Source organism: Centruroides sculpturatus, unplaced genomic scaffold, assembly GCF_000671375.1.
Source record: "Centruroides sculpturatus isolate CEXI.00-Female unplaced genomic scaffold, Cexi_2.0 scaffold428, whole genome shotgun sequence".
NCBI lineage: Eukaryota > Metazoa > Arthropoda > Arachnida > Scorpiones > Buthidae > Centruroides > Centruroides sculpturatus.
Window position 1 is genome coordinate 179,039 of NW_019384614.1, and position 24,216 is coordinate 203,254.

The 24,216-nt window shown below is 29.8% G+C and overlaps 1 protein-coding gene across 1 annotated transcript in view; it reads right to left on the reverse strand.

Annotated features, from left to right (window-relative positions):
- Nucleotides 1–2,785: 2,785 nt before the first annotated feature.
- The window catches only part of LOC111625327 (eukaryotic translation initiation factor 2 subunit 1-like), a 29,667-nt gene continuing 8,236 nt past the window's right edge, over nt 2,786–24,216 (reverse strand). The window contains exons 2-8 of the mRNA XM_023368454.1: nt 21,040–21,284; nt 13,397–13,476; nt 10,227–10,375; nt 6,808–6,914; nt 3,456–3,553; nt 3,237–3,383; nt 2,786–3,148 (exon numbers count right to left, since the gene is read on the reverse strand). Of these exons, the coding sequence (XP_023224222.1) occupies nt 2,990–3,148; nt 3,237–3,383; nt 3,456–3,553; nt 6,808–6,914; nt 10,227–10,375; nt 13,397–13,476; nt 21,040–21,277 (978 nt within the window). The 5' untranslated portion in view covers nt 21,278–21,284 and the 3' untranslated portion in view covers nt 2,786–2,989. The remainder of the gene's footprint in view (nt 3,149–3,236; nt 3,384–3,455; nt 3,554–6,807; nt 6,915–10,226; nt 10,376–13,396; nt 13,477–21,039; nt 21,285–24,216) is intronic.

A 24,216-nucleotide genomic window follows, 5' to 3' on the forward strand; every position in this document is an offset into this window, starting at 1 on the left:
AATTTTTTGCATACCTTTTTAATACGTATTTAATTGCGGCTCGCGAAAAATTTCAAATTTTGAAAAATGGCTCGGACTATCAAGGAGCTTGGCCACCCTGGCTATAGTCTATTGAAAAAGTGCCGCAAAATACTGTTTATTAATTCAGTCTAGAAAGGCTACATAAAACTTTAGATTGCAATTCTGAGATTATTGGTAGTGCTTCTAAGCACTACCAATAAGATTTTTATTATTATTTCTTATAGAAAGAAAAACGCCTAAGAAAAACTTTAACTGTCGTTTAAATTGTCATAATTTTTTATTTGGTGATATTTTTTTTACATCTCACTTGGTTTTGTTTACATTAATACTATAAAAGTTATTTTGAAATAAAATATAAACATCCGGAAAAGTTGTACAACTTTTTGCTAGAATATTTTTCTTTACTTTCTTTTTATTATGTATAAATTTTAATTTATTAATTAATATTGGTACTAATTGAAGTCCTACTTATATAAACTTTTCCTCAAAGTGTACTGTGAAAACATACGAGGTCTGTTCAAAAAATACGCGGACTGACGTCATAAAACAAAATGTACTTTATGTAAAAGTTACGTCTGGGTCCCCTTCAAAGTACTCTCCTTCCCAACGCACATACTTATCCCAACGGTGTTTCCACTTGTTGATACAGCCCTGGTACGTTTCTTTTGTAATGTCTTTCAGTGCCTTCGTCGCATTTGCCTTAAAAATCTCGGTAATCGTCTCAAATCTTTCTTTCAAGGGTTTTTTGAGTTTGGGGAACAAGAAAAAGTCACAAGGAGCAAGATCAGGCGAGTAGGGGAGTGGGGAAGAACAGTGATCGTGTGTTTGGCCAAAAACTCACGAGTTCTGAGGGCTGAATGGGCTGGAGCATTGTCGTGATTGAGAAACCAAACGCCACTCCCCCACATTTCTAGCCTTTTGCGACGGATGGCGTCCATCAGACGTTTCAGAACTTCAACGTAGTAAGTCTGGTTCACTGTGGAGCCTTGGGGGAAGTATTCGTGGTGAACAACACCCTTAGCATCAAAGAAAACTGTCAGCATCACCTTGACATTTAATCGAACTCGGCGAGCGTTTTTGGGTCTGGGGGACGTTTCACCCATCCACTGGTTGAGCATAGCAAATGTTTCAGTCGCAGATTTTCCAAGTTTAACACAAAATTTCACAGCAAGTGGTTGCTCCATCAGGTCATTCATTCTGAAATCCGACAAACGAAAAAATCGCACTTCACTAAAATCCGCATAGCTAACTAATCAAGAAATAAAGATATCTGTAATCGGGAAACGGCTTTATCACCAGACGATCTGTACAAACCTAGCGACATCAAGCTGATTTCCCTGGAACCAACTGGAGTCGCGTAATTCAAACACACCGCGTATTTTTTGAACAGACCTCGTACATATACCATCCTCCATTGAATCCTTTTGAGTCTGGTCAATAGACAAGTAATGATAGCAACTTAACAAAATTAACCTAAGGCTATCCTTAGGTTAGTAGTCTCACTTGCCCAAGTCATGCATACAGGGGCGCCCGTAAGGGAGCATGTGCTCCACTTTGTTGGCGGGTTGCCCTGTTCTTAATCTCCAAGGAAGTATAAGGTTTCATTTTATTTTTAAATTAGTTATTCATTTTATCACAGAAAACTTTTTACTGATGACAAAATAAAAATTATTTATTGTGACATCGTCACAATGCCAGGCTGCAATTTTTAATCAATCATATTTTTAATTTATTCAATCTATATATATATAAATGCGAATGGTTGTTTGTTCTATATACATTCCTAGGCCAATCGACCAATTGCAACGAGACTCGGAAATTACATTTACATACTCCTAACTTAGATAATGACATAGAGTACATTCTCTTGACGAACCCTATTAAAACGCAATCAAAAACGCATCTAAATTATAATAATAGAAGCCTAGTTCTTCACGGCAAGTCTTAATTTTGTCCCTCTTCCCTCCGGGGGGATTTCGACATCTATATAATATAAAAACACGCGAGTATTCGAATGCAACGTTGGATGTGTTCTTTTATTCCTCCGCGTGAGCGACATCCGTTCAAAAATTCCTGCGGAACGCGTTCCTAAATTCCAGTCGGAGTGCGCGCCGTCGAACGTCAAAAACGGCCGCTTGTAGTAGTAGTTTACGGTGGGGAGCAACATGGCGTCCTCTATGGCTCAGATAGTTTCGTTTCGGGGGTCCATTATGTGGTTTTATGAATGAAAATTTATAAGTTGTGAAAGCGCAAGTTAGTGCACGCCGTGATGTCTTTTCGAATTTATTTCGGATGGTAGCCGACATTCTAATTTTTTTCGTAGGTATTTTGAATGCTCTTTCAACAAATAATCCGTTTTATGGTTAAATTTTACAATTGGAACTCTTCTTTTGCCTTTAAAAGCTCATATTTTAGAGTTCTAGATTCCTCAATCACGGTACTGTCGATAGTGCGGGCGCCGCCATCTTTGTTTCTTTCACCGTCGTTCCTAAATACCTATAAACAGCAGCGCACTCCCGTAGTAGCGGAGACGCAAACCGACTGCTATTAACGAACGTACCCGTTGTTTCAAAATTTCAACGCAATTGGTGAAGAACTTTCAGAGATTTAAGATTTTGAACAAACGAACATCTACATTTTTATATAGATTTTTAAAAAAAATTATTGAAATTTTAGATATTTTAAGAATTAAATTAGCATTAATATGATAAAATTTAAACAACAGACATATTACTTTTTATTAATATATAACAATTTAATGAGCATAAAAATAAAAATACATTAGTCATTGTAAAAGAAATTGAAATCTCTCATGATGGAATTTGTGGCATTTGATTTAGGAGATTTCAACTCAGAAAATTTTAAATAAATTTCTCCGTACATTCATATTTTTCTTTTTCCAATAACTTTTTATAAATTTCTCTTATTAGAAATGATTGCAAAAAACTTCATTAATAATTTTATAAATCTACGTCATCATCTCTTCATCTTCATTCTGTTCATTTCCATCCGAGCCGGCCTCGGCCTCTTCGTCGTCGTCATCTCCGGGAACTTCTGCATTAGCTTGTTCTAGACGATCCAATTGTTTGGCCAACTCAACTTCATCTGTTTCCGTAACAACTTTGGGCTTAAAAAACATTTTTCATTTTCATCTCATGAGAATCCAATTCAGAAACAATTTTAACATTTCAAAACTTCCACGAGAAACTATTTACCTGATTCTGAATATTAAATATTCCACCTTCTATAGATTTAACAGAATTTTCTATGACCTCGAGTGCATTTTTTAGAGCTTCTAATCCTTCTGTTCGATCCATAGTGGTGGTTGTTACCACATACAGTGGTGGGGCAATTAGATTAATCTAACAACAATAACAAATTTTAAATAAAAATATAACAAGTTAATTAATATATATATTTAAAAATTTTAATACTTTAATTGGCATATCTTCTGTAGAGCAATCAATTCCAGCTTGAAGTGCAGATTTCACTGCATCAATACCTTCATAACCATAACAAGCAACTTCAATGTCTGTAAAATTTTGGAAGAATTAATTAAAGTTACTAAAATATAAAATTTTGGATAATAATAATACTGTCAATAGCAGATTTTAAGTATTAATAAATATTTTTCATATAAAATCAATCTTTCTAATTCAATCACCAGTTGGAGGTTCAAATTATCTGTTTTTTAAAATTATAGCAGTTTTCTGCAGGTTTTCTTAGTGTTTAACAGTATTTTTATATTCTTTGGTAACATCACACTTCTTCAGTTAGAAACTTGAAGCAATTAAAGATTAAGTATAGATCACATAAATATAACTAAAACTGTGTTATCTTTTCATACCTTCAGCAAAATTTGAGTTTGGATAACTATGTTGTTTGTATCCCAGAAGTTCATAGAACATGTTTTGAGAAATCTTCAAAAAGCATGCCATTTGCAAATCAGCTAACTATATGTTGTTATCTTTTTCAATTTTCACATTCAAAATATGAGATCTGCTAGTTTCAATTATCCAAATTCATACTAAAAAGTTAAAATTAATTCTGTTTTGTTAACATTGGTATTTAAAATCATTTCAAGATAGATATAATACATTTTATTGAATAAATCAAGAATTTGAAATAATCACATTAGACTATTTAAGTTAATTTAGCAATTTCTATCAGTATTGTTACTTAAAAGACTACTGTTATATAAACTTTCTTCTTCAAGAATGAAGAAATAGTTTCACATTTCCAGAAAGAGAAAACAATGAAATTGAGTAATACAGTAGTCTCGAAAACTCGGCCTAATGTGGACCGAAGGGTGGCCGAGTTTGTGAAAATGCCAGGTTATTGGGAATGGGGTTAAAAAAAATAAGTATGAGTGTTTCCTCAGAAAATACTGTACTATACTTGTATGTATTGTTTACTTGAGAATACAACAGAGAATAAACTGCCCAAATACCCTTAAACAAAGGAAAAGTACATCCTTTATGAAGGCATAGAGACTTTACTACATGAAAATGAAAATTAATGAATACACTGTGTACAGTAATTTACCTGATAAGACAGACCTCAGAAAAATACTTTATGAGGCATAAAGCTGTCTATAATGAAAATTAATTAACTAAGGATTTTTTTGCCCTGCCAGGGTGTGGCTGAGTTATCCAGTGCCAAGTTTTCAAGACTCTACTGTATATATATTTTTTAACTCTGCCCTGTGAGCACTAAGAGGGCCTTTTTTCCACACATCACCCCTGAAAAATGTCAGGGTTTTCATTTTCAAACTGTCCAGATTTGATTCTGGGTCCCCAGAACAGTATACTTCATTATTAAAATGCCTTAATTACTTCAGCAATCCAACTAACAAGTAAAATATATTAAATAATAATAGTACTTTTTAAAATCATATAATTCTATTTATACTATGTAGTGTAATATGCTCCTTTTAGCATAAACTGTATTTTAATTCAGATATAAATTTTGTTCTTAAATTTGGTTTCAGGATAATTCAGATAATACATCAACTTCATTGTAATTATGCAAATTAGTACTATATTTCAGAGATTGCAAGAAAAATAAAATAAAAGTATTATAGTAATATAGTCCAAAAATATTTTGGTTGCCTTAAAGTAGCTGTATTTTTGCTTTATAATTCATTTTGGAATTATGAACATAAATTAATTTTATTATAAAAAATTGTCTACTTTCTTAGTGTATCTGAAAAAATCCAAGTTTTATAATCACATTTATTTTAAAATTTCCTCTTGTAATTTCTCAATAAAAATAATTATAGACATTAGCGAGATTAAGGCCGAAGTTTTAAATGCAAAAACGTGTACGCCGGATGTTCAGCGCCGCTTTCCTGTAAGCCTAGAAGTTTGACAATGGTGTTTGGATAGTCAGTGGAATCATGCTTGACATTCCAAACACCATTGTCAAACTTCTAGGCTTACAGGAAAGCGGCGCTGAACATCTGATGTACACATTTTCACGTTTAAAACTTCGGCCTCAACCTCGCTATTAAAGATATTTTTTGTAAAGTTTTGCATCATAGAATACTGTGTAAATATTTAATTGGTGCTTATCTGTTAAAGCCCTGCATGGCATGTTACATTCCATTTTCCAAAGTTCCAACTTAGAGAAGCAATGTAGGCAAACTTAAATGAATGACCAAATGAATTAATTACATTTTATATAAATCAAAGACTAAATTAAGTTTTTGATATGTGCATTTGTGTTGATGGGATGGTTTGTGGAGGATGGATTATTAAATCAATTTTTGGAGTTTTTCAACTACTGAAATTGATGTTTTTTGTATTCTGCACAAATTTGGTGTACTATATTTTCAATGTTTTAGCAAAAAAATGTATTATAATGAATTTAAATTTAGAATAAAAAAATTCAAAATGTGGGTATAACAAAATGAATGAAGGTGACACATTGGTTGAAAAATGTAATCATCCAACATGCATAAAAGTACAAGGGATCTATTATTCAATGTGAAGCATCGAAAAAACAACTTAATGGCAATTTCTGAATCATATTTGTGATGATCATTTTTAATGGAAAATAAGTTTTATTACTTATAATCATTGTTAAGTAATGAAAAATGACTTTCAACTACAGAAAAGTACCAAAATATGTTATATTTCTAAAATTATTAATTCAAGAAACGTTAATTATAGATGTAATGTGATGATAATAGCCAAATTAATTCTTTATACTATTCTAGAAAAATCATTTTGTTGAATTTTTGAATAATATGATATTTCACTATTTCAAAATGTCTGTTTTTTTTTTCTATTTTGTGAACTGTTAAAGTGGGATGCACACTGTTGGGAAAGATGCAATGTAATATGTGGGACTTTAACAGATACATACCATTAGTACAGAATAATGCTGCAAATTTTTGAACCCCATTCATAATAGAAAAAGATCCAGTTTGTATAATAAAGATAACAAATAAAAATTCATGTATGAGCGAGTTGTTTTCTTAGAGAGGAGAAGGAAAACTGTAGACAGAATTATGAATCATATTTCTGATAAGGATGCTTCTCTATTTGTTCTTGACTGTTTCATCAGTAACCTCTGATTATTTGATCTTGAACCATGCAATTCTTTCTACAGACTGTTAAACATCTTCAAATTAAATCTGTTGTGAAATTGCATAATTTTTACTAATAATGTTGCATGTGTTATGACAACATGTACAGCACAATAATTATTACTCAAATTTAAATTGCTATATGTGTTAAGCTGTTAAATTGGTGAAAAAAATCAATCTTTTTAATTTCTTACCAGCACGAATTTTGACTGCTTGTGGAGTTAATCTTCTTTTTATGTTAACTAAAAGAACTTCTTTAGTCTTTTTATCTAGACCACATTCATCTAAAATTGAAGGCTCACTAAAATAGATAAAGATATTCATAATTAAAAAAAACTATTACTATTTTAACTATTTGTAAAATTCAGCTTAAATAATCAATAATTAGTAAATTAAATGCTCAAATTTTAAGTAAATTGGCTTAAGGAATAGTATGTGCACACGGTTTTTAAAAATCAAATAATAATTTCTGATTAAAACTGATATATACTAATTTTTATTTTAAAACAACTTGAAATATTTTTTTTCAAACAATTTATTAAAACATCTATATGAGAATTATGAAAATTTTTTGTTTTCCATTCAAATCTATTTAGATTTAAATCATGATTCAAATTATTTCCTGTTTAATATGTAAATATATTATATATACAGGTATACATTTATATAAATGAATTTATCCATAGGCAAAAAAATCTTTCCAGCATTGGTTAAATTAGCATATGAACTGTAGCAGACACAAATATGCCAGATATTACACTACCATGACAGCACATGCAAAGAAATACCACAGTAATTTGAGTGCAGCAACATGATGTTAATTTATAGCATGATAAAATAAAGCAGACATAAAAAACTGGAATACAAACTGGAAATATATACTAAAACAACCACTTCACACCTAAACAATAATTCCAGCAAATGAACAACAAAAAATTTTAATGTTCAAACACAGCTATATTCGAAAACTGTTAAAAAGATAGTACTGTTTTTCTATTCTCTACAATTTTTCCTGACGAGGGCCTCTGAAAGATGGCCGAAAACATTTGAACATTAAAATTTTTTTGTTTTCATTTGCTGGAATTATTGTTTAGGTGTGAAGTGGTTGTTTTATGATGAAACAACTCCTTCAGCACATTCATGGACTAACAAAACACTGTTAGTTCATAAAATAGAGTATATAACTGTCACAATGGGCACCACTAGGCTGTGTATGTTCCATGATGCATGCAACATAAGTGACACCAAATGCATTTTACCCTAATCATCATCTACTGTGGAATCTGTGGTGAGCAGCTTCTTGGTCCTGTATTCTCGACAACACCCTGAACAGTGACCAATATCTGAACTTCCTTAACATTACAGTGGACAAATGGCTTCATGATATGCCACTTGCACAACTACAGCAGGCTTGGTAACAACATAGTTGTACACCACCTCATTTACAGATATGCATCAATGGCTCTCAGAATGGTTTGAAAACTGCTGAGTAGGACAACATGATCCTGTTCCATAGTCATGACATTCCCCAGATTTGACCCACTGGATTTTTTCTTATGGGGTCACTTAAAAGCATTAGTGTATAAGTACCTAACAATGCAACATAATGTTGGCAAAGTGGAGATATGCATATGAGGGGGCCTATGAAACTTTCTCAGCATGAAATCAAATTTCAACCTACCTAAATAAATAAATTAATAAAAATACTAGACTTTCAAATGTTAGCTATCAAGTTTATAGTAAATAAATGTTCAAAATTTAAGTATATATATACAGTAGAGCGTCGTTTATCTGAAACGTCAGTTATCCGAAAGTGTTCCAGTTGGCAAATTTAAATTTCTGCTAGAGCTGTGGTGCTGCAACCTTTGGCTATATCTTGGGCTACTCCAATATTTTTTTGGTTGGTGTATGTGTGTTTTAGCTGGCGGCACAAACTTTTGTGTGGTGTTTTTCTGAGGACTGTGTGTCGTGCTGAATCAAACATTTTTGATACTAGATTAACTTCTAAAGTATAATTTTTTTTGTTTTTATATTTTTCAATATATTTATTTTGTTTGTACAAAATAAAGAAAAAATTTTTAATGATACAATAGCCACGATTATTATTTTAAAAAGTTTACGTTAGGCTTAACATCAACGAAAATTCAACGCAAAGCGACACGCAACGGAGAAAAATTTCAACATGGGATAGGTTAATATATTTTTTGTACATAATCAGTTATCTGAAAAATAAGGTATCCAAACAACCCCAGTTCCCAATTGATTCGGATAAATGATGCTCTACTGTATAATATAAATTCTGAACAGTGTGTGTACATATACAAAAAATATCAAGTGTTTCTTGTGATAGACCTAGCCAAGCATACTTGTTATTGTCCTGCTGACACTCAGCATCACCAAACTCCGGATATATCCTTTTTTGTTTGTTCACCAAGTAGATAAATAATAATTTACATTTTATGTAGAGGAAATTTTTGGAACTTTAATAATAGAATCAGAAAAACAGACTATTACAAGGCTGCTTACAGAAACAAGATATAGAAAACTTATGGTTTAGTCCACTTAATCTTTAGTTTTAGGTAAAATTGGTAAAGTGACTAAAAAACCAGAATGACCAAAAACAAAACCATAATAAATCACTCATTTTTGTTATAGTTTATGCATAATTACTATATAAATTGTCACTAAATTGTCATTAGTCTAAATCAAAGTTAAAACTTGTTTTTAATAATGTCTAGGGTAAAGAACCTGTGACCTTCACATTACATAATACTATATGACTTCTATGTGGCTTATTATAATATAAAATAATATAAGTATAATTTGAATTGAATTATGAAAGTATGCATTTTATTCTTTTTCCAATAAAATAAATCACATAAATATGAGAGTAAATTGATAAAATAAAGTCTCTTACAAAACATTCCACAAAGCACAGGTATTGATTGATATGTGAAATCATCATCAGACTTTTCCAATTATTCCCAAATTTAAAATATTGAAAGATCAATGCTTTCCATAGGATGTTAAAGTTCAAGCCACCAAACGGGTATGTGTCAAAGAAAATCAAGAAAGCTTTTTCGCATGTAGAATGCAAAAATAAACTGAATATTTAGAAAAATATGTCACTCTAAATGGTAATTAAGTTAAAAAAGTCAATACTTATTGTCTAAAATAAATGACTGATCTTTCTTTTATTAAATTAGAAAACTTCTTTGTTAATCAATCCACATATATGCATAATTTTTAATAATGTATGCTAAATGTATAACTTATGCAATCTGTAATACATTGTGTAACATAACAAAACCCTCAGAAAAAGGAAGCGATCCTCTGATTAAAAAAAGGTTCCACATTTCTGATCTAGTCTTTAGCCATACTTATCTAACAATGTTATTTTTTCTAGTTATATTTTAATTTCTGATATTCATTTTAAAATATTTTATAAAATTATTAAATTTATATATTTAAAAATATAAATTTTTAAATAAATAAATATAAACGTAAATTTAAAAATATGTTTTTGCATTAATAATATAATTGATTTGTCATTTTTAAAATAACATAACAAAATATTTTATTACAATAAACTTAAATTCTTAAAATTACTTACTTCACAGCATGTTTAAAGGCATCAAATGAGCTGGCTTGTTTTTTATATTTTTCATCAAAATACCAAGCAGATTTCTCATAAAGCTCTTCTAACTGTTCATCTGTTTCATAAGAGAGAACTTCTGCAACATGTCTTAGTATACTATTCACCTAAAATATATTATTAAAATCAAAATGTCAATAAACGAATTTCATAGTTTCTTAAAGAAGGAATTTTTCTACTTTTATCAGCAAAAAATAATATAAGTACTAAAACAGTTTCTAATTGCAATAAAATTTAAAAATCCCCCCTTTTTTTTATGTATGAAAACATTAGTGTATTTTAATGTAAGAATTATTAATAACTAGACAGAAAATGCTAAATTATGATGGCAGTTAAAAATCAAGCTCCGATGGTTCATAAAACAAAGACAAGTGTAAATAACAAAATGAATTTATTACCAAAAGTTAGGTACAAACATGGTTACTTTTCGACATAATCACTGTGAAGATTGAAGAATTTGTCATATCTGTGGACGAGCTTTTCCATCCCCTTATCATAGAATGCTGTCATTTGTAAACAGAGATGTGTGTACAGTTGTTTCCATATCAAATTTTATAGTTTATTCATTTAATATATTTATTTCAAAATTTCTTGTGTTTTGTTTATACTTATAGTATATACCATTCAGAGTGATAAAGGTTTCGTTGGATATCTAAAGAGGACAAGTTATGGAAACTTGGACAAACTGGGACAAGAAGGGGAGGAAGAATAAAAATTTCAAAAAAATGCAGACAATTTATGGACAGTACCTAACAGGAAAAGTACAATGTACTACTAAACTACTAAAATTGAGAGTACTGTGATGAAAAATTGCAGCCTGGCATTGTGATGTTGTCACAATAAATAATTGCTTGTTTTCTTTTATTTATGTATCTGAATACTAACTTAAAGAAAATTCTTAGTATAATTTTTAATAAATAATGAATAACTTAAGCAAATTAAATAAAAATAATGAAAGAGTTGAAGAATAAATGGATATTTATGAAGTGTACTGTACATGAATTTAAAAAAATCTGGCAACAAGTTGCATAACTTTCCTGGCTGTTATAAAATTCTATTTAAAAATAACTTTTATATTATTAATACAATTAACAAAATTCTGTTTGGCACCATCTGTTATGAGATTTTGTTATAAAAACTTTTTATATTTTTAATTATTATTGAATGGCAAAAAACTTAATTCTGAGGGTAGGGATGAGATTTATAGAATATTAAATGCTAATAATGAATAACATTTTCATTAAGTCAGACCCTCTCGAGATATATCACGTGACCACCCTCTATCTTTCAATCCCCACGACCTTTCACAATCAAACTTTAATAGCATAGATGCCCCTTATATACAAGTTATTGTGTCAAATATCATTACATTATCTTTACCCCATCTTGAGATATTAAGTGAAATAGATGCCCCCACACAGAATTTTTTTGACATTTTTAGGTTTAAGGGGCCTCAAAATGTAGAGATTTGCAAAAATTTGAGTCAAATTTGACACGATTCCATTACTTTCCATTGTAATGTATACATAACAACTGGATAAGTAAAAATATTGGTCTGTTCGGAAAGTAATTTCGTTTTTTTTTCTGTAGAAAAAAAAACATTTTTATAATAAATAAATATTTTATTGAATTATATATTGACCATTTTGGTCAAATATCTGTTGTCATCATTTCTGGTAGTAGCATGATTTCACATTCATAAAAGTTTTGATCGTTGCTTACAAAAAACTGATTCAAGTGATTTTTGACATTGTCATTTCAAGTAAATGTCTTATAGTTTAAAAAATTTGTATAGACCGGAACAAGTAATAATCTGACTGTGCTCTATCTGGCAAATATGATTGGTGTGATAGCATGTCCCATCTAAGTTATAACAGTTTCTGATGAGTTACCAAACTTGTGTGAAATTTGACATTATAGTTGTAAAACACTACACCTGTTTTGTTGATCAATTCTGGCCGCCTTTTCTGTTTGATGATATTACTCAATTTGTTTACTCGATGGCAGTACACTTTCGAATCAATTGTTAAACTGTCTGGTAAAAGCTCCAAAAAGAATTTTCTTAAAATCCCACCAAAGGGAGCATCTCTCTTTAAGAACATGTGGAACCCATATATCAAGCTTTGAAACAAAACCAATTTGTTTCAAGTAATCATAAACAGTTCAATTTGACAAATTTAATCTCTTAGCGATTTTACGTGTTGTTATTCGGCAGTTTGCTTCGATCAGTACCTTTATTTTGTTTTCATTGGCTTCAACTGGCCATCCAGAATGTGGTGCATCTTCTATATTGAAATTGCCGGAACGAAATTTTATAAACCAGTTTTGACACTGTTGTTCTGTCAATATATCATCTCCATACGTGTCACACAATTTTTTTCTCGCTTGAACAGCATTCTTACCTTTTCGGTAATAAAAGATCAAAATATGCTGAAAATGCTGCTTTCGATCTTCCATATTTGATGGGACACAAAAAATAAACAATTGTACAAAATCAAACAAAATTTTTTACAAATAAGCCTTAAAATGCTAGCTGTTAAAATATATAATGATAATATGGTTTATAACGAAAATGGCAGGAAAAATACGACTAATCCGTCTAGCGGCAAAAAAAAAAAAAAAAAAAAAAACGAAATTACTTTCTGAACAACCCAATAAAACATACAACTAAAATGGAAGTATAATTTTTTGCTGTTAAAATCTCTAAAATACTTTCTTAAAATTAACTATTTATGTTTTAAAAAGTAGTTTCTAATTTAAACAACAGAATAATTTCTAAGGCATTAAAACTTATTGTAATAAGAGTAAGTAACAGGAAAATAAGATGTCTTTAATAATAATAAAGTTTAAAAAATTCTAAGTGCTTTTCATAAATCATCTTATGTGTTTGATATTAAGAAACTAAAATAAAATACTGTTTTTGATATTATATCAAGCATTTAATATTTTAGTTTATTTCCAAGTAAAATGGAAATACAATTTTTAAAAAGTATAATGAACATTATTACTGTCTAAAAAACTGACAATTATCACCATTAATAATAAGAAAGTTGATATTGTACTTCTGTTTCATTTCTATTCAATTAAATGCACATACTTAATTTAATCAAGAAAAATATCTTACTTACTGCTTTAGCTTTTGCAAACTTCTCTTCGCATTTTGCAATATCTTCTTGAGATACTCTTCGTTTAGATAAGTCAATATAACCTAAAAATTAATAAATTAAATATACCTATTATAAATTCTTGACATTTTTTGAAAACTACTATTATTTGAATAAGTTTCTTGAATTTAAAATATATTTTATTCTTAAAACAAAAAATAATAAAGTTAATCATCATCATCCTTAGTTATTAAAGATTTCTCAACTGACCAAATTTATTTCATATTCTAGATTTTTGAATCAAGAATATGAAATAAATTTATACAGGAAGTTTTGAAGTTACAAGATTAACAATGTATGTAAAATAATATCAGTTTAACAAAATCAAATCTATTCCATGGCCTGTTGTCTTTAAAACACTTGTTTTCACATATGTCAGAAGGAGATTCCAAGAAGTCTCCAGTCAGAGCTTGTTCTGAATTTTTTTTTTTTTTTTTTGCAAAGTTCTATGTTGGAATTGGCCTCACACCCTCACCCTCCATCATACACTTTCTGATATCAAAACCAGTTAAAACAGTGCTTTTGAATGGTTTTAGTTGGGATACTTTAGGTACAGTACATTGTTTTCACCAGGTATATACTGTATATCGTGTTGGTCAGACAGGAATTGTTTATTGAGCATAGTAAGATATTATCATATCTGGCAAAAACTTGTAATCTCCAGTCAAATAACACTTCAAAAATAGGATTAGTCTCTTTGTGATGCATTCCATATTATATACTTTCATGTTAATACAAAGTTTAGACAATGTGATAAAGACAAACAACCACTGGATTACAATGAGCTACTTTTCTGGAATTATATTTAATTAATAATTTAGAATATTCTGGAAGAAATGAATCTACCCAGAGCAGGACTCAAACCTGCAATTCCTGCTTACTATGTGTTTGGTTTTACAAATTTATTAGGTTTTGTGATGTTTTATATACAGTGGGTGATTGGTTAACAAACAAAATCCTTTCCAAGACTTTGTTCGCTATCCAAATTGTTCGTTAACTGATTATCAATTTACTATAGGTTTTAACGGGAATTTAATTAATTCATTCTGGAGACTCCAAAAAATAAAAAATATATACTTTCTTACTATGTTTACTTATATGTAATAATAAAACTACATACATACACAGTCTTGCATTTTTATTAGTCATGTTTTTTTCTGTTTGAAAGGGTTAAAGAATCTGTCTAATGTCGATTGCTTTTCTCTCTTCTTCATGATTTTTCGTAAGTAATTAATAGCATTGTAATTGTAGAGATCCCCAAGCCTCAACCTGGTTTGGATGTCATTCTAAGACCGTTGTTCTGACATCCTCCCACTTCTACAAAGAATCTTTAATAACAGATATCGGCATTAATCCTCTTTTTCAGAAGAAAACATATCTCGCCGAGTTTCTTGGTGTTCTTCATTCAAGAGTTCTTGGCATTCTTCTGTCACCAGATTCGTTTCAAGTTCCATTACGAAGTCTTCGATGTTCTTTATTTCTCAGATGTGATTTTTGTTACTCCTTTAGCTGCTGGAGTCTTTTTGATTATACAGCATTTTTCTTAAATAAGATTGAACTGAGGCCTACTGTAGACCTGTTTATGCCATATTGTCCAGCAACATTAGTTATCTTCTGTCCACTCTCTACCTTTGCTATTATACTCTCATCTTTCGGAAAAAAAAAAAAAAAAAAAAAAATTACAAAATAATGAAAAGCCAAATAATCGGTAAAAAATAATAATAATGTTTTCGACACAAGGCANAAAAACAGACGCAAAACTTAACAAGTGCCTACCCGACAGTCTCGCGAATACACAAAAGAATTGTTTTTTCAAAAAAATAAAAGGCTGGAATTACAAGGAAGAATTTCAAAGTTCAGAGGAATACTATCCGATCAGTATATACCAGCTTGAGCGGCGTCTATGTTGACGTCTCCCACACTCCAAAAAGTTTCGAATTGTTGCCCGAAGACAAGGGAAGACCAATCGGTATTCATTATTTTATGTCACTTCTTGTGTTTGTTCTGTGGGGACAACGAACACATTATCCGATCATGTGTTCGTTGTCCGAACATAAAAATCTTTCGCGAAAGTGTTCGTTATCCGATTTGTTCGTTGTCCGATCTGTTCGTTAACCAATCACCCACTGTATATATATAGGTAACCCTCGTATAACACGGGAGTTATGTTCTAAAAAATTGCTGTGTTATACAAAACAAAACTAGTACAAAAAGGGGGTTAGGTTCCAAAAATTAAAAAACATGCTATTATATTTTCATAATTAAGATAAATATCTTTATTAAAATTTTTTTAAGAAGTGATACATACTAAAAAAGAGACACGATTAAAGTCTTAAAGTATACTTGTAAAGGTGTGGATTGTCCAAGGGTCGATGCGCGGTTCAATGCCTAAAAACTGGTGATGAAATAAAGCAAGTATGGAATAAGGGAAAACATCTGGCAACACCAAAAGCAGAAGCATCGTGATCTGGCAACACTGAAACAAGTTTTGAGACGGACCACATGTATCAATAGAAGGCGAAAAAAGAAAATTTACATACTTAAGTACTAATAGTTCATGAAAATTATGCAGGAAAATCTGATAGTGTGTACACACTCGAATGAAAAATGTCAAATGAGGTATCTTTCTCACTTAAAAGCTTTATTACGTTTACTGAACTATTGTACGAGGATTTCCCTAATTTCAAATTAGATAAAGTTCACTTTTAATAGTTTTTATTATATTTCATGTTGTACGAGGATTTTACCCAATTCTCGAACAGTGTTAGAGTGAATCTGTGCTATAGAAGTGCTGTGTTATAAGGGTGTTACCTGTACCATGCTGGGGTTGAACGATGGTCAGCTGAGTTCCACGAGTAGGAGTTTATAGGATGAGGGTGCTGAAGGTGTCCCCAGACAGCATCCTCATCCTGTTTATAACCAAGATTGATTGTATCATATGATTTATAATTAAATTAATATTTATTAATTATTGAATTTAATAAGAGATGGCCTTCCTCTACTGACAAATTATTTAGTAATTAATTAAATATAATTGTGGAAAAGTATCCCAAAGTAATCCAGTAGTTGTTTGGCTTTACAAATTCATTGGGTTTGATGATGTTAATGTGATAAAGAACTGAGACTGCCTGTATAGCTTATGGCAACCTAACCCACATTATGACCTTTAGTGGAAACTTTGCACAATGTTTGAACTTCAGTTTTGGCATAATTTACTTTTCTTTTTCACTAGTTTAATAATTTATAAAATTTACAGATTTTCTATATGGTTAAACTATAACAGTTGATTTCTTAATTCTTATAAAGTAGTTCATTGCACTCCAATAGTGGTACAACAGTGACAATGACACAAATCCAATGTCATCAACTATATTGATTGTAAATTTTCAATGCACATTAGTACCATTACAACAACGTTTAATAATGTATATCACAAATCCATTGGCACTGCTACAATGAAATTGATAGTAACATCAGAAGTCTGCTGGTGCCACTACAGCAATGTACCTACATCACAACTACACATGTATTAATGACAACATTATGTATATAATTACAAAAGAATGAAAGTCATTACATAATGTTTTTCAGCCACAAAAAGAAGGAAAACGAAAAACAAACAAAAAGCAGAAATTTGTGAAGATTTTTAAAATACTGAAAGTGAAGACATTTGATTTTGAACTAAATAAAGACAATTTAAAGTGATGATAATGACACAATAGACCGTACTTGAAATATGACACACAACCCCTCCTCTCAACCTTTAACCACCAAAATTTAAGAGATTAATCCCTCTAATACACAAACCTCCCTGCAAAATTTCAAAAATTCTTGACAAAAAGCACATGAGTTATTAAGCTTCAAACAGGGTGAATAAAATTGTGCTTCCATCCATACATACAGGAAAAACCTTAAATTTTTTTGCAATTCTCAATGTTTCAAGATCCTTAGTCCAAAAATGTAAAAATCTTGGGAGTCATTTTTTGATTTGCCATACTTTCCCTCTGTTATATATAACAGCCTGGAAAGTAAAAATTTTTAAGAGTGAATTAATGATAATAGTAACACTTCTGTAGAAGATGAATGGCATGATGTTACACTATTTAAGGTTATACCATACAGAACAAATGCTAGTAATTCATATAAAAAATGCATGTTGTTCAATGCAATGTTGGATTTAGTATCTAAATCCAAGTAATTAAAAGACTTGCCAAATACAAGTTTGGATACTTGTATCCAAACACTTTCTTAGAGTTGAGTCACCTATGTTAAAAATTTCTTAGAATACAAAGGGTTAATTTATATTTTAAACTTTTAAATTAATTTTTTGTAAATTTTTGTTATAACTAAAATATATTAAACATTGAAATATGTAAAATCTTTTGAAATATTACACAAGTAGTGATCAACTTACGACTAATTGATTACGTGGAATTACGATATAGTCATAAGTTGGGCTTTACATTTTATGCTATTCTAATATCATATCTCTAAATATCATTTTCTTATTTTTATGCTTGTCACTCTTACATGGGAATTTTTAACAAATCTTATGGATTGCAGAATTTGAACGACTTAAGCAGGAAATACTGTATTTACTTAGGTATAAGATGATCTCGCATACAGGATGAGGTGACTTTAGAGATCAAAATAAAGAAAATTAGATTTATTAATACAGTTCTAATTTTATTTTGTTTAATTACAAAATATTATCAAATGCATGTATTAAGGCAAACATGGTTGTTTGCCTTAATACCATTCCATTCATCATCAATAATTCCATTCATCATGTATTAAGGCAAACATGGTTGTTTGCCTTAATACATGATGAATGGAAAACAAAACCAATACATTATAGTATGCTTGACTAGAAAAAGTTTATTTTTAATGATTCAGAATGTGCAATTAAATTGTAAATGATTCAGAATGTGCAGAACAATTAAAAATATTTATAAATAAATACAATAATAATATATATGGTGTTAATATATAAAATAATATATATGGTAATGGTAATATATTCATTGTTAAAAATTAGCCCGATGTACACCATATATATTATTATTGTATTTATTTATAACTTTATTTATAAATATTTTTAATTATATGTTGTAATATGTAACAATCTTTGTATTCAACATCATTTAAATGTTAAAAATTAGAACACAGCTCTGTTCGAAAACTGTTAAAAAGATAGAGCTGTTTTTATGTTCTATGCAATTTTTCCTGATGAGGGCCTCTGAAAGACGGCTGAAAATGTTTGAACATTAAACCTTTTTTATTGTTTGTTTGCTGGAATTATGCTTAGGTGTGAAGTGGTTATTTCAGTATATATTTCCAGTTTGTGTGTCAGTTTTTTATGTCTGACTTAATTTTATCCTTATAAGGATAAAATTTCATTGAAATGAATGAATTTTATTCAAAATGTTACTTAGAATTATAAAATCTCAAATTTATGCAAATTAAAACTTTTTATAACAATTTTATTAACATGTCACAAAAATGGCATATAAAAAGTGTTTGTCAGCACTGACATAAATGAATATTGAAAGCATTTGATTGGAAGTGCACTGGTTGCTGTGTGAATTGTATATCATCATCTTATATCTTGATTTAATAATACAATTATTAAACAAAAAACAATTGACATCCAAACAAAACATCTGAGATTTAAAAAATGCACTAAATAAATATTTATGACAATTTAGACAACAGCCAAAATTTTTCTTATGGGTTTTTCTTTGGTAAAGATAAGCTTGGCACTTTGAAGTGGCATCCACAAGATTTTTACCTGTATTATTCTTTTCAACATTTTGCTTCAAAGCACCAAGCTTATCTTTACCAAAGAAAAACTCCTAAGAAAAATTTTGACATTTGTCTAAATTATCATTTGACCCAATTTTTTTGCATCTCAGATGTTTTTGTTTGGATAATAACATTAGGATGAAAGAAGATAAAAAGTCCCAGTGTTTTCTTCTGTTAATTTCTTTGAAAATTTTTAAATGTAATATTTTTGTTGTCAAGGTTATTATATGATTTTTGTTTACATTTTTTATGTAAATTTGTTTTAAGTTTTGTTGTAATTTTAGATTTTGGTTTATTCTTTTAATTTAACTTAATGATAGTAATATTTAAATTGTTTAAATGATGAATGTAAATTGTTTTTATCATCTTGATATTCTATACCAGGGGTGGCCAACACAAGGCCCGCGAGCCGCATACGGCCCGCTGGGAGTCATGTTGTGGCCTGCGGAGCTAGGTCAAATGAAGGTAAATGTTAACTTTATTGTACATATCAACAAAAGAACATTACCTCATGAGTTATTCATATCATGTATTTTTAAATTATAGCTAAGAGAAATTTGAAATATCCTTCATTTTTGGAAAAATTCATAGATTTTTAGCTATTTCAAATATCCTGCTATTTGACACTGAAGGTTACTTAGTTTTTTGTCCGATGCTAAGTGTTGATAAAATTTAATATGAGACTTCAACTTCAGCTATATATGTTCTGTGGTCTTGACGTTTTCAGGAAACTCGCAATGCTGTCAGGCTCATACTCATAACTACTTTCAGTCCAGCTTGACAAAGTTCCGTGTTATTCTGTAGTTTCGTTTTATTATCACCAATACATCTGGAGAGATTTTGCAATCAATGTTAAAATACATATTTAACATATTTATAATTACAGTTCAAACTACTTTAACCAAGTAGCCTGTCTACCATATCGATTCTATAAGTAAGTAAACCCTGAAACATTGGAGAAATTCCATCAAGTTGGTTTGGAAGAGTTCTATGAAACGTATTTGAACAAGGATAAATATCCTGCGTTTTACAAACATGCTCTGTCGATGGTTTTGCTATGTGGAAACACTTATGCATGTGAACAGCTTTTTAGTCGCATGAAGTACATCAAATCACAAGTGAGATCGAATTACTGATGTTCATTTGGAAAACTGTTTGCATGTAGCAACATCATCAGTGGAGATCAATTTTGATGCATTTAGTTCTGTAAAACAAAGTCAGATGTCTCACTTTTAAATATTTTTAAATTGTCTAATAAATATGTTTGATTCTCAGTTATGTTTTATTTTCTTCAAAAAAATAAATATACCTATTTTTTGTGTTTTTTTACATTAAACCAGGCAAGTGTTTGACCACCATCTCACCTACTGGGAAGCGATGATGTGGTTGAAGCTGTAACATGCTTGTTTACTTTAATTAAAAAAAAAAAATTAGGTGCGTGGACAGGCAGGAAATATTATTTCTGAAATTTGGCCCGCCTTCTGAAAAGGTTGGCCACCCCTGTTCTATACTTTAATTTTTAAAACATTAAGACACAGATATCATCTTTGTATACATTTGTGTGTGCTCCTACAATGTTTAAATATTAAGAACTGACTTTTGCCTTTACTATTGTTTGATTTTATTTCATTTATGAATTAAAATTATATCTTTCCTAATATAATAAACACAATATTTTTAACAGAAATATTAAAATGCAATAAAAACTTAGAAATATTTAAAATTAGATTAATTACTAATAATGTAATCACTTACAAAGTGATTACAGAAACATTTTAAATATAAAAATTTCATAAAATTACCTTTTTCTTTATCAACCCTTATAACAACTACACATTCACTTCGACCAACTCTAATTAATTTATTAATAGATCTAATACGTCGTCTTGATAATTCAGATAATAGAATCATTCCTTCTATATTATTATATTCTAAAAGACGAACATATGCACCCATTTCAGCTATAGACTGAACATTAACCATGACGACATCTTCTACTTCAGGATATTTCTGTGCATAAAATCTGCAACTCAGAGGCATGATGAAACTAAAATTTAAAAAAATGGTTTATTAAATTTATTTTAATAAGGTTTATTTTATAAATTATTTTAATGTGATCTTAATTATTTAAATCTTTTTATACATTCACATTTTATCATCCATATTCATAACTTAAAATCAAGAGTCAGTGTCAATAGTTAATCAATTACAGTACTATTCATGTATAGTATGTTTATATTCTAATGAGAAAAATTCATATGTTCTGTAGGCAACATTGCATCATCCAATTTATCACAGTGGAAGATTTCAGAGGAAACCAAATCAGTTGGTGGAGGTTTAACTAATCTAGGATAAGGTAAATAATTGTGCTGTTTGTTTGTGTTTGAACATCATATCACAAAAAATAATAATAATAATAATAAAACAAAGAAGAATATTAAACAAACATCTAAAATCAAACTGTATAAAAGTTAACAAAACATATTCTGAAATGCTTGCAATGCTAAGATTAGCACATAGATATGCTAGTTTGTCTTCACACAAGTGTTTCATTGGCACAAGGCTTTCAAAGATGGCTTTAAAAGTATTGAAGATGACTATCATTTAGGATAGCTATTCACATTGAAAATACATTAAATCATGTCCAAGGTGTGTTCTGTGCTAGCAAAATATAGATGATTAACAGTCAAGGTGGTTGCTAATGAAATGACTAAGAATACTACTGTTCACTGTACTTTGATAGAAGAGCTGTACATGATAAAAATTTGTACAAAGACAATATCCAAGAAACTTAGTCAACAAGCAAATGGTGGATCAGTTAAAAACTGAACCAAACTTTATGCAGAGTGATAATGGGACAAAACATGGGTGTTTAAAACTCAAACAAAATGGCAAAGTGTAGAGGGGCACCAATCTTCACATCAATCTAAAAAATTTTTCATTTGCAAATTAAAGGTCATTTCAATGATGATCATTATTTTGCAATTATATATTCCCATTCTTGGGTAGAAACCAGAAAAAATACTGACTGAGTAAATGAAAACTTCATATATTCTCTTTTAATATCTATTTCACTCTACATATTATGATATAGTCTAATGTAATATGTATCCATAAACAAAACTTCATTTAATTAATATTATAACAATAAATGTCATTTTGTGTATTTTACATGATGTATAAATATATATCATGTAAATAGTAATATAATGATAAAATTTTAGAAAAACACGTTAATAATAAAGTACACACAACAAACTTGACCAATTGGCATTGTCCATATGTACAGTGACCATATTTTTTGGGGGAAAATAAAGGACATATCGAAGAAAATCAAAAAATACCTTATAAAATTCATAAGTTTATAACATTTATTACGAAAATAGTAGCATACATTAAAATTTTAAACAATCTGAATTATTACACATACACACATTGTAAAAATTTAAATATCATTAATTTTGATACTTTTCAGTAGAATTAATTTTTTTTTATAGCGCCGTTTCACGCTTTAAGCTTCATTCATATCTACAGACACCGTACGTGGCAGACACGTAACAGCACAGACATAAACATATATTTTCTATGCGGCCATATCGGCCCATGTCTGTGCGGACACGATCAGCTCACGCGCGGTATATGTAAATATGCCCATAGAAAATGTATGTAATAATATTTTTATGTCTGTGCTGTTACGTATCTGCCACGTACGGTGTCTGTAGATATAAATAAAGCTTAACGCTTCTAGAATAATTGGTAAAGGGCGGAGAACAGGTGGGATGGTATTGATGAATAATAAAGAACTCAAGCATGTTGTGGTTCGTCTCTTTTAAGATTGGTTATTTGAAATTCGTTGGAAAAACATTAAGTTTATTTTTGTTTATATTAGAATAGAAGTTTACGTTAAATGTTTTAAATTACTTAAGACATTGTTTAATTCTTTTCAAAATAAAGACATATATTTATTGGGAGAATTTAACGGTAGAATTGGAACTCTGAATGAAATAAAATGAGAAGGTGATGTTTTCCCTTGTTGGATTATATTGTTTACCGGAGTTCGGAAGACAAATGTAATACAAGAGTGAATTGAAGTTAGTGGAATTATGCCAAGCAAAACGTCTGCTGATTGTGAAAGGTCAAGTTAAAAAAAATGTACAAAAAAATACACGTTTATCTGTTATTTCGGTAAGAGTGTGATTGATTGTTTCTGTATAAACGGTTTCGAAGTTGAGAATTTAAAGCATTTTGGTATAGATAACTGTATTGAATCCGATCATATGATGCTACATTTAAAAATTTCTGACAAAGGACTGAAAAAAGGGCTATGCTAGACAACCAGTTCAGTTTAATAGTCGTTGGAAGAAGGAATGGCAGGATTCGTTTGTAAGTGAAGTACAAGATATTTGTTGAAACAGGCAATTTAATGAGAAAGCAAATTAATTAAATGAAGTAAATGTTATGGTGTCCGGTATAGTGGAGAAATGTAGACACAGTAAAAAAGAAATTAAACGCTTCTCTAGGTTTGTTTCAGGGTGGTTTGACGATGAGTATTTAGAACAAAAGGTTAATTTGAAAATTAATATGATATAATGGAGGAGTCTTGGAAAGACTGCAGGTTTAAACAATATCTGTTAGTGAAGCGAAATTTCAGAGCGCTTTGTATAAGTGAAAAACAAGGAATATCTGATTAGTTTTAATCAACTTATTTCAAACTGTAAGTATAATAAACGTTTTGGTAGTGTATTTGTAAACTGGAAAGAGTAAACTCTGTATTTCAAAAGAAATTAAAACTGATTTGTTTAAGCACTTCAAAAGTTTATTGTTCAGTGATAATCTAGTTCAGCGATTCCCAACCTGTGGTACGCGTACCCCTAGTAGTACGCGATAGGTTGTTTAGGGGTACAGAAAAAAGTTAGTTATCATGGCAGAAAAAATAATATATTATGTATCACAAACTAATAGTATTAAAAAATTATTAG